The 12,342-nt window shown below is 34.0% G+C and overlaps 1 protein-coding gene across 13 annotated transcripts in view; it reads right to left on the bottom strand.

Moving 5' to 3' along the window:
* CHD9 (chromodomain helicase DNA binding protein 9) overlaps positions 1 to 12,342 on the bottom strand; it is a 229,178-nt gene that overhangs the window by 71,951 nt on the left and 144,885 nt on the right. For 12 of the 13 annotated variants that reach the window (XM_055552539.1, XM_055552537.1, XM_055552544.1 and 9 more), the window contains 5 exons: positions 8,487 to 8,598; positions 4,266 to 4,412; positions 3,331 to 3,399; positions 3,193 to 3,248; positions 2,429 to 2,546 (listed from right to left, as the gene is read on the bottom strand). In XM_055552539.1, the coding sequence (XP_055408514.1) occupies positions 2,429 to 2,546; positions 3,193 to 3,248; positions 3,331 to 3,399; positions 4,266 to 4,412; positions 8,487 to 8,598 (502 nt within the window). Of the gene's footprint in view, positions 1 to 2,428; positions 2,547 to 3,192; positions 3,249 to 3,330; positions 3,400 to 4,265; positions 4,413 to 7,743; positions 7,802 to 8,486; positions 8,599 to 12,342 lie in introns of all 13 variants that reach the window. The other variant, XM_055552549.1, reaches the window with a different exon arrangement.

Genomic DNA, 12,342 nt, shown 5'->3' with positions numbered 1-12,342 from the left:
ACTTAAATTGGTTCCTCCTTCCTCATTCTCACTGCCTCATGTCTTCTTACTTGGATCTTTATAAATCTTACATATTGTTCCCTTGTTTCAAATTCTTTACTGACTCTCCCCTATTTGGGAACCAAGCCCACATTTGTTTCTGGGGAATAAACAGGCTCAAACATTTTCCTCCAGCCTCATCTCCTACTGCTTGACACAGCCATACCCGATATTATGCTTCAAAAGTACAAAACCACATGCTTTTCAAATTCCATGTTCTGTCACACCTTCATGTTTTTATACTTATTTTTCTCTCTTCTGAATAGATCGCTGTTCCTTCTCTCACCTGCTTAGCTAATTCTTAATCATGCCTGAAAGCCTTACTTCCAAAGCCCAGCTCAGTTATCTTTGCTGCATCTCTTCCTGTTTAACCTCTAAATGTTACAGTACTCCATGGCTCTGCCTTTAGTTCTCATTATCTTAATCCATTCCTGATCAATACTATCATCTCCATGTACAAGACACACTTGGTAATAAAAGAGCACTACCCAACACCAGAATGGTAAAAAAGTATTCTATAAGAAAATCTGCATAGCTCCAGTTTATCTTGTACCTGAGGCACATTAAAAAAATTAACCTTCATGAAAAATTAAAAGATTATTAGTTAAGCACTTCTAAAACCTTTGCTCACTGTGTGTGCTCAGTCACTAGGTCATGTCTGTGGGCTGCAGCCCACCAGGCTCCTCTGCCCAAGGGTTCCCAGGCAAGAATATTGGGATGGCTACCATTTCCTTCTCCAGGGGATCATTTCGACCCAGGGATCGAGCCCGCATCTTCTGCATCTCCTGTACTGGCAGGCAGATTCTTTACCACTGAGCCACCTGGTAAGCCCCAATAGCTCAATAAGAGATTTACCAGAGTGAGGAAGAGAGAAATTTTTGAGGACCTCCCAGCATCCATAAGTTGATAGGTCATTTCAGTCAACAAATTTTTGAAGTAGACTTTACAAAGAAATAAAAATAGCTTCATGGTGGAAAAATCTGCCATAAGATATTAACATAATCTAGTGATTAAAGTTAACACTACCAATAATTGGGTAAATAGGTATCATATACCTCCTGACATGATTCACTGAGAATGCTGCTGCATCATTTCTGTAATGTTCATTTAAAAAAATGCATGACCTGAAGCTGAGGCAGCATCAAGACAACCCCAAACTGAGGGACACACTATAGAATAAACCACCTAAATTCTTTAAAAAGAAAGTCCAAGGGATGGAAAACAAAAAAATACCGATTAAAGGAGACATGCCAACTAAATGTATTATGCACTGCAGAACTAGACTTTGGATCAGAATTAGCATAAACATACTTTAAAAAAATTTTTTCTATAAAAATACTAGTGGAACAATTAGTGAAATATGAATTCAGGTCTAACAGATGAGATAATATTACCATGTCTGTGTTAATTGTACTATTATTATGGAAAAATGCTTCTAGAAAATACTGAAATTGAGAATTATCAAATGGTTTAGAAAAAAAATTATGTACATGGGAGAGAGAGGTAGAAAGAGGGAGAGAAGTGCACAGAGACAGAAGAATTAATGTGAATGATAAAGCAAATATGGTAAAATGTTAACATATAAGGAATCTAGTTAAAATATATGTGGGAAAATCCAGTACTAACATTTTCAAATAAAAAGTTAAAATAATTAGATGAATCTAAAACTTCTCTAAAAAAGTCTATTAAAAGAAAAATTAAAAAGTTTAGAGCAGGAAAGGATATCTGACTTTTTAAAAAGGCCTGGAAAAGTTAATGAATTTTTCCAATGATGTTCTGTTCATGCATACACAAAGCTGATACAGAAAATATGCAGTATCTCATATACTGAAAAATCTTCTTTTTCATTTATTTGTTATGTCACCATTACTTGAATAAGTTTGCTGATAAAATACTTTAAGATATTAATATACTCACATTCAACTCTAAAAGGTATTGAAATAAATGTTAACTTTAAAATACAGGAGATAGCTACCATTCTGATTTATTAGTGTTCCTGTTTTAGCTACTTTCCAAGCTAAATTTAGGGCTTCCCTGGTGGTCCAGATAGTAAAGTCTCTGTCTACAATGCGGCGACCCAGGTTCGATCCCTGGGTTGGGAAGATCCTCTGGAGAAGGAAATGGCAACCCATTCCAGTACTCTTGCCTGGAAAATCCCATGGACGGAGGAGAAGCGTGGTAGGCTACAGTCTATGGGGTCGCAAAGAGTTGGACACAACTGAGCTACTTCACTCACAAGCTAAATTTAGGGGGGAAAATATGTAGATATCATTTATAGTCAAATATCAAAAGTAGAAGCCTAAGAATTAAAATGAACAATACTTAAGTTTTTGATACATAATACGACATGTCTTTAGAGTTCAACACAGAATAGTCTTTTTCTTCTTACGTCTGCAAAAAAATGTGCTCTTTGTGCTTGTCTCAATTTGAATCGTTTGATTTTCTGCTGGATCCTTTTATCTTTCAGAAGCTGCTGTTCTGTGGCCCATTCACAGTGAAGATAAGAGCTAAAATGTTATAAAAGTAGTATATTAGAATGATATAGAAAATTATGTTTTGTTTTTAGATTTATTTTTAATCATGGCCTCTAAAAATATTATCTTCAACTTTGCAAATAGGCTGTTCATCATTTCATTTAATGTCAACAGACTCTCATATAATTTCTAAAATAAAGCCACTGTGATCACTACATAAAATGGTAAACTGAGTCATAAGGATAACAAAGATGTTACTTTTCATTCATTTCTTCATTATAACAGTTTTGTCATGACCAGAAAGCAAACTTGTTTTGAAAGCAATGTAATTTTATTTAAAATACTTTCTTTCACCAAAGCATAAGAAAAAGTTGAACAAAATCTGAAAAGTTTAACAGTATAATATGATGGAAAATGTCTATTATTTCCAAAAGCATCAGTTATAAATATTCCTGCATTTTGATGTTAGTCAGTAGTTTTTTTGGGGAAAAAATCTACTCAATTTTAACAGGAAAAGTTTTCATAGTCTATTCACTTTTTAATGATTTTTAAGTTCATGCAATAACAAATAAAATATTTAAAAATACCGATAAAAGAAAAATAAGAATTTAATATATTCAAAATATTAATTCATATTGAAATAATATCTTTCTTTTTTTTTTCCAACTCAAATACTTACTAATTCTTGTATTTTACAAAAAATTCTTCTGTATCAATCATCACTCCAGGTGATATCTAAGAAAAAGATTCAATAATTATGAGTTTTACAATCAGGCCATGGAATATAAAGTACAGAATGTAATGTATCACTACCTACTTCCTTTTTTATAGTTCTAGAAGATAGTATCTTGTCCACAATTGCAGCATCTTCTTCACTTGGATTCTCCTATGTGAAGGAGGAGAAAAAGTATGATGATACATTCTGAAAACATTTCAGTTGCCACTCTGTATGTCTATAAATATACTAAAATCCAACAAACACTTATTTAACATGTCAGGGATCATGTTAAATGTTAGAAATACAAAATGAAAAAAATCACTTGTTGTTACTGTCCTCATCATCACTGGCATCACCATCATAGTAAACATATTGGGCTTTTTAATCTCTTATGCATTATTCTCAATAGTTTACATTTTGCAGATTAGAAAGCTCAGGCATAGAGAAGATTAATACTTGTTCAAGGTGTCAGATGATTCAGCAAGGAAATGAGTAGCTGGGTTACAGTCCAGATAAGGGAGAGTAAAAGAACTCTACAAAGAGGAAAATGCATATGTAAAGACATAAAGGTATCAAAATATGGCACTGAGACAACTATGTTCATCAAACCAGAGGACTGAGAGCTTAGAGGGAAGTGGAAGGACATAAGGCCAAAAAATCCATACGAAAGGCTTTATAAGCTGTAAAAAGTGCATTTTCAGTTGTTTCTGATTTAGGACACCATTAGAGGAGTTTTCAAGAAAAGTACTGTAATTAAACTTGTAATTTAGAAACACTCCACAAAAAACATAGAGTTTGGAGGAGTCGCAGGAAAACATATTTAGGAGGCAAAAAATTGAATGTCAAGAAGTAAAGATAAAAAAAGAGAGAACAAATACCTAGGTTTCTGATCCAAATAACTAATGGTTCTATTAACTATAATATGGAACCTAGGAGGAAAAGTTAATGTAGGTTTTAGGAGGAAAGATAATGAAGATTTTTAATTTACATTGGTTTAAAATGTTTTTTGTCATACAACCTAAAATCTGTCTTACCACAAATAACTGTAAAGGCTGTTCACCAGGTAAAGGAGCTGAATTCTTTTTTATTTTCATAGAGCCTTTAACCTCTTCTTCAGATTGTTTCCCTTCTGCATCTTCTGCATATTTTTTCCTTTTAATTTGTCGATTTGATCTTCTTTTCTGTAATGAATGATAAGGATCATGTTCACATGATTTATTTTAAAGGGTCATGTGACAATTTTGTACATTAAATTTTCAAAACTGTATTCTGCATTCATCTTTCCTCATTTTTACTTTTAATTAAAGGAAGATTATAATTTTCGCTTTGCCAAAGATTTGCAATCTTTAGTTTTACTTCCTAAAATGTCAAGTAAGAATGATTAACAATAATACCTTTATTACTTTTCTTTTGAATTTGTTAAGAATAAAAAGGTCTTTTTATTTAACTATTTCACAGATTGGGAAACATGTATTTTAAAATACTAATACTAGCACAGTATTCAAACCTAGAAAGTCATCAGATGAATATTGGTTTAATATCAGGGGTGTAAAACTAAAATAAAAACTTTGACACAAAACCCATGAACCTGTATTTAAAACAGAAAAAAAACAAATAACATAAAATGTTTTAAAAGAGACACACAAAATAACAAAGTATGAAAGCTACTTAAAAACTTAAATGTGAATGAAGGAGGAACCACTGTTTTACTGCCTTTACTAGCTTCCCTTAAAAATAAATATCAGCACTATCATAAAAACGGAAGAAAGCTCTTCAGAAAGTATTCTGTGCAGTAACATGATTTTAAAATAATCTAAATAATTTAAAAGCAAGTATCAAATGCACATGGCTTTACTTACCTCCCTAAAAATCTAATATTTGATGTTCCCACTAAAAAACAAATTACACAATTGCCTGAAAATCCCAAAGGACTTAGGTTTAACTTTGCGTACCTCCCTAAAATCTCATGGATGGAGGTACCTCAGTGAACTGTTCTACTACTCAATATTCCGTCTTCCTTTTACTATCCTTCTGTGTATTTAGTAACTCCCATAACATTTCCCCAAAATGCAACTAACAGAATACCCATGTGTTCTCCTTTTGGTTTCTGCCAATGTCTTCAATGTGGTAGGTCTTTCATGCTACCATTGCCATAACAAAACTGAATCAGCGCAGCAGTGTGGGGACAAACTTATTTGTATTCAGAAAGGCTGTAGTGCCTCTTCTCTTGAAAGTAGTGGAATATTGACAGAAAGAAAGGCACTACTGTGGTGAGGCAGCTCAGCCAAATGTAGTAGAAAACTCCATGCTTCAATTAGGATGGGTCACCATCTCTTAGCCACAAAGATATTTATATTTTCAAAGCTCAAGGTGACAATTTTGTCACTATGGGAGGCAGGAAGGTGGCATACAAAAATTATATAAAAGAGACTGAACATGGGTCTCCTGTACTGCAGAAAGATTCTTTACCATCTTAGCCACCAGGGAAGCCCATAAAGGCTGGGGAGTTCACTAAGAAATATACTAGCTTTTGTTTTGTTTACTTGTTAAGTTGTGTCTTACTCTTGTGAACCCATGGACTGTAGCCTGCCAGGCTCCTCCGTCCCTGGAATTTCCCAGGCAAGAATACTGGAGTGGGTTGCCATTTCCTTCTCCAGGGATCTTCCTGACCCAGGGATCGAACCTGTATCTCCTGGGGGCTCCTGCATTACAAGAGGATTCTTTACTGAACCACTGAGGAAGCCCAAAGGACTTACAGAAACCCAATTCTCCCACATCCTCTTTTGGAAAAGATATGAAACATTTATTATTCCCTGGGAGAGAAAAGTCTATGGATCTCTGCTGCTACTGCTAAGTCGCCTCAGTCGTGTCCGACTCTGTGCAACCCCATAGACGGCAGCCCATGAGGCTCCCCCGTCCCTGGGATTCTCCAGGCAAGAACACTGGAGGGGGCTGCCATTTCCTTCTCCAATGCAGGGAAGTGAAAAGTGAAAGTGAAGTCACTGAGTCTTGTCCGACTCTTAGCGACCCTATGGACTGCGGCCCACCAGGCTCCTCCATCCATGGGATTTTCCAGGCAAGAGTACTGGAGTGGGGTGCCATTGCCTTCTCTGATGGATCTCTAATACCAGGCTAAAGAAATGTTTGGAGTTCTATTACAGGCATCAGTTCTTAATGCTCAAAAATACCTTAATTTAATAACCATTCAGGACACTTATTATTCTAACAATAACATATATTATGAATGTTATGTCTCACTAGGTACAAATAGTTTATATAATGAAGTCCGGTAATAATTTGGTACACTTTTCGAAGATTCTATAGATGATTTCAACATTAAAGTTTCCTTTCTGATCACTTAGGTCAGGTACTTTGAAATGCCATACACAATCCTTAGTAAGTAGTAAACAAGTGGCCTGAAAGAATCGTTTTAACTCACAAAAATGCACATTCAGGTAATTCTTTACAAGAAGGAATGAGAGCCACATACTGTAAACTGCTCCCTCATTCTATGAAGATTTTTATCAGTCTATGAGTAATTTAAAAAACTGTGAGTTTTTTTGCAGTTTTCCAACTGATTTCACCAAAACTTACATTCCACTAGAGCATATAGATACATATTCAGCAAAGAGAAGTAAGGTGCCACTCTTAACCAATTAGCTTTCTCTGTTACATAACAGTTTCACTACCTTAAAAATACAGAACTAATTTGAATGTCCATATTTTAGGCCAATGTGGGTTGCTTTGGCTTTCTTTTTCTCCATAGTATTTTTCAAAGGACAACTTAAAAGTGACAAACTATTTCTTCAAATTTCTTTTTTCTAACTTTTCCTTAATGTTTTAAAGGCTTCAATCAACAGCACTTTACATAAGAGGTCAGAAACATTATGTTCTTAAATGACTAAATACTTCATTATGATAACGTAACATTTGTTTCCTATCATAGACCTAATAAAATGTGCTAAAATGTGCTATAGGGGCTTTAAAAAATAATTTAAGTTGCTAAATGTAGTTAGATTATTGAATTATTCTCTATCAGGTAAAAAATTAAATATCATAACCATATTTTTAGATTTTTCACTTGACTCTAAACCTTCAATTACTTTTCAAGCCTTCAAATCTTGACAATCCATTGTGGTTGAAAACTACTTTTAGATATTTATACATAATTTATATATTAATATATTTAAATATATCAATAATACAGATTTATGATTGTTTACCAGAAAATATTTCTTTCCTTCTCCATTAAAATTTTTGTGTTAAAGCAAAACACTTGTCAAAGCAACCTAGTTAAGTACTGTGAAAGGCATGGAAGAAATATGCATGTTAACCTATTCTACCATTTCATTGTATGGTAATTACATAATGGAAAAATGGCCAGCATTATTTTAGTAAAAATTTAACTACATTTTCTCATATTGAATAATGATAAGTTTGCCTAAGTTAAGGATAACATATGAAGAAAAAGCCAGGCCATATAATATTAGGAGCTTCAGTCACTGCCCTTACCTCAACTCTTGCAGCAGCCCAGGAGCCTTGAGCCACTACTCTCCCATTGGATAAGAAGCTGCATAAGGAAGAAGAAAGGCCATTCAGGGGCTTTCTGGCCCCATAAGCAACAACTGCCACCACCCCTACGGCCTAGGGTCGTACTTTAATTATTAGAGAGCAGAGGGTGGCCTGAATTATTATGACCTTTACTATATAATTTTTTAACTTCACAAGGTTATTTTGAATATACAGCTATTAAAAAAATAAAAAGGAAAAATGCACAGTATTTTTGTCTGCTTTAGGGGATTTTTAATATACCTGTTTATCTTTTCCTCAGTAGAAGCAGACCAAAGAAATTATCTTCAAGAATGATTCAACCCATTTGCTTTATCATTTGTATGTGACTTTTAAAATTAGTATCTCCATCATTAAATTCATTTAATAATGCTCTATAAGTACAGGGTAATAATATCACTAGATACTCTCCATGCTAAAAGCCACCAGGGTCTTTGGATTGTTACTTAAACTCTCCTGGGCTTCAGTCTCATTATCTGAAAACTGAGAGGGTTTGAAGAGGATGTGTAAGTTTCCTCCCAGGTCTAACACTGTAGGACCATACTGTAATAATGTTTTGTCATATAACTTCTATGAAAATAAAATGTACTTTTACCACTAAACTACAGTATAAATATCCATAAAATAATATTATGCTATCTAAATCTGCCAGTGCTTCATTTCTCAGAAAAAAATTTTATACTCACTTGAGAGTCTTCCTCTTTGAATGCATGCTGTGTCATCTGCTCTGCATCAGATATTTCATCTGAAGACTCATTCTTTCTCTTTTGTTTCTTACCCAATGTAATAATGAGTTTGCTGTTTTAAGAGAAAAAGAGTAAACAGTAAGATCTCTTTGTATTTCTCCACTTTTGGTCAAAGTAAGATCTCAATGAAAAACTTTCTTCTGTTTTTTATCCCTTGAATGTTCAACTTTCAAAGATGCTATTTATCATGAAATAAAAAATGATATTTCCAAATGATAAACTCTATTCCAATGGGACAAACAGAAACCAATAATACAGCTAACATATTTCAAGCTTAGAAATATAGTTAAATTCTATCCCTTGTTTCTTTAGGCTCACGATTATTTTTCATGAGAAAAATGTCAGGTGATTTAATTATTTAATAATTAACATAAATTCATTTATTATCTTGGATAGATTTGCAATGAGGGATTCTTTTTCCTTCTACTTCTTTTTATTTCAAATTCCACTTAATTTCTTTGAATCCCACCTATTCTCCAGGTCTCCACTGTTTCTACACTATAGCAGTTTTCCCCTTACTTAAACAATTAATTGTTCTTTGATTATTTCACTTAAGGCTTTTCTTAGCTACACTCTATCTTTCTAAAGAGTAAGAATTTTTATATTTCTACAGTATGCATACATTTACCTGTCTCTAATATATACACATATATATGTACATTAACACACACTGAATGTAAATGTCTAAAATGAAAATGTGTTTTCTATGTTTGTTTCCTGATGAAAGATGGAAATACATAAGTACAGCCCACATTTTCTTATCTAGTTCAAGAGATGAGATGACACGATCACTATTAGGAAAGTTCTATTTTAGATATCTATATTCCAAACATAGAAAGCTTCCCAATTATATTCAGGCATGATATATTAGAAATATATCAAAATTTTTTTCAACAGTTATTTACTAATGTGGGAAAACTTAAAGGTTAAAAGCATCTACTTTGAAATCATAGTTTCAAAAATATAAAAGCCTGATGTCACCATTTACCTGTCTTGTGTGGCACTGGGGAAATTACTTGATAGCGTCCTTGCCTGTAAAACAGGGACATTGCAATAGCTAGAGCCATATTTTTGTTGAGAATTAAGTGGGATAATGTATGTCTGAGCACAGCCTTTAACACATAGTAGTTTCTCAACTAATGGTAACTACATCTGACTATGACATGCCAGGCACTTTCCTGGGTTCTAGGATTTGGAGGTAAAGTTGATAAGGTTCCTAACCTTATATATCATTGTTAGAATATGATTTCAGCTAAAATAAAGAGGAAGTTAGAACAAGATGTAATGTGAAGACAAAGGAAGAAATGCTTATATTTACTAAAGAGTAAAGAAGGCTTTACAGAAAAGACAATGTTTGAGACAGAGAACTGAAAGATGAAAGGGAGCCCAAGTAGTGAAAGAAAAGACTGGGTACATTCCAGACAGGGGGATACCACAGGATATATAAGAATATCCAACAATAAGAGCATGTTCAGTTCAGTTCAGTCGCTCAGTCGTGTCCGACTCTTTGCGACCCCATGAACCGCCAGGACCACACAAAGTATACTACAGGAAGAGCTGGGTCAAGGTCATAGAAGACCCTGTCTTACATGCAAGGAGTTAATGTTTTAGTTTAAGGCCATCCTTAAGCTCCATAGGGCAGAAATTGAAAAGAAATCTGACTTGCTCACCACTGACAACAAATGGCATGGAGATATTTTGAATGGATAAGAACAGTAAAGCAACTGGAAGATGTAAGAATTTTAAACAAATTCTAGGGATGTAAGGTACAGCCTGGTGGCTATAGATAATAATATTGAGTTAAATATTTGATAGTTACTGAGAGAGTAAACCTTAAAAGTTCTTATCACAAGAAAAATACATATAACTGTGAGGTGACAGATGTTAACAAACTTATTGTGGTAACAGTTTCACAATATATACACACATCAAATCATTATGTTGTACACCATAAATGAATATACTGTGATATGTCAATTACCTCCCAATAAAATTGGGGGGAAAATAATTTTAAATAAGGAAGCAATGCAACTAGAAGGAAATGAAATGTAAATGAGGGAAACCAGCTGCCAATTCAGGTGAGAAATGAAGAATGAAATACAGGACCATGGTAGGGTGGATGAAGAAGTCAAGAAAGATACATAATTTTTCATTTTGGAAGCAGAAACAATAGACTTGGTTATTGACTGGATATTGAGATATGAGGTGAGAAAAAAATTCTAGAATGATTAATTCCCAGGATATTCTCATATTGGTTTGATCACCACTTACAACATGATAATGGTAATTTTTACTTGGTTATCTCACTTGTACTTTTCTGAGTATGTGAAATAAATGACATACAGTAAACATACAGTTTACACTGAAACCAGGAAATCAGAGAAAGTTTAAAAGGATACTCTGACACAACATTAAGGAACTACCCACAGTCATACTCTATCCCCTCTGTTTACACAGGTCATCTCCTCTCTAAATTCCAGTCCCTCTTCCTTTACTCTGGTTTCTCTCCTAAAATAAAAATCTCCCTTGAGGTAATACCTACTATTAGATACCACATCATCTTGTTCTTCCCTCCTTATCCACAGCTCTCGAGTCACTTATACTGTTCCTTTCACTCCTCAATCCACTATAATCAAAACTCTTAAAACAACTTTCCATATTCATAGCTTCCATTTACTCAAAGTTTACTGAGTCAACCTCTGCTGACTTTATATGCATTCTCTAACTTTGTGTTCATATAGTTCTGAGAGGCAAATTATACAAGAGGAGGAAACTGAGGCTTAGAGAATTAAATTACTTGTTTAAAGTCATACTGATAGTAAGAACTGAGATAGAAATTAAATATGCCTCACTCCAAAGACTGACCTCCTAATGTTTAAGGCCACCAATGACCCTTGTAATGCTAAATCCAATGGAAATTAAAAAAAATTTTATCTACCAACACATAACTAATTTTTCTTTGTCTCCACCCTCAGATTCATGACACAACATTCTTCTGGTTCTGACTAAACTTCTTTGGCTCTTCTTTACTTTGTCATTTTTCAGCAGGATTCAGTTTTTTTTTTTTTTTTTTTTGCCAGTCCCTTAAACTTGGGTATTTCTCAAAGTTGTGTCTTTAGATTTCTTTCCTCTCTATATACTATTCCTAGGAAATTTAATCCATTCATAACAACCACTTAGAAGTTGAAGATTCTCAAATCTCTTATCTCTGATTTAGACTTTTCCTCAACTTCAGATTCATATAACCAACTGTTTATAAGACATATCCACATGGATATACCACAGATATTAAAATCTCAAAATGGTCCCAAATGCAATCCCTCAGTTTCCCTTAAAAAGTGTACTAATACTACAATATAATGTAAATTCAGAGAAGTGCACATATCAAAAGAGTATATATGGCACAGTGAGTTTTCTCAAACTGAACATAATGTATAACCAGCTCCTAGATCAAGAAACAAGACACTGGTTTCCCAGAAGTCTCCTGTCATGCTTATTCTTCAAGTAACAACCTCCTTCTAAGAGTAACCTTTGTGTTACTTCTGGTTATTTAATATAACCTAAGGCACTTGGGCAGGTGATCTTCAATGGCAAGGTAAGGGATAACTCAAACTAAAAATGATTGATAGAAATACAGTTTTCATGGCACTCCCTCATCTGCTATCCATCGCCAAACCCAAACATAATTCAGACTGGTTTGTAGATGAGGACAACACTAGGGGCAGCAAAGCTGTTAATAATGACTTCCTATGACATGCAGATCGAGGCCCTAATACCCTTCAGTACATTGCTTAAA

The sequence above is a fragment of the Bubalus kerabau genome, chromosome 17 (assembly GCF_029407905.1).
Source record: "Bubalus kerabau isolate K-KA32 ecotype Philippines breed swamp buffalo chromosome 17, PCC_UOA_SB_1v2, whole genome shotgun sequence".
Classification (NCBI taxonomy): Eukaryota; Metazoa; Chordata; class Mammalia; order Artiodactyla; family Bovidae; genus Bubalus; species Bubalus kerabau.
The sequence above is the reverse complement of the archived record's forward strand: the minus strand, read 5'-3'. Positions and strand labels throughout refer to the sequence as shown.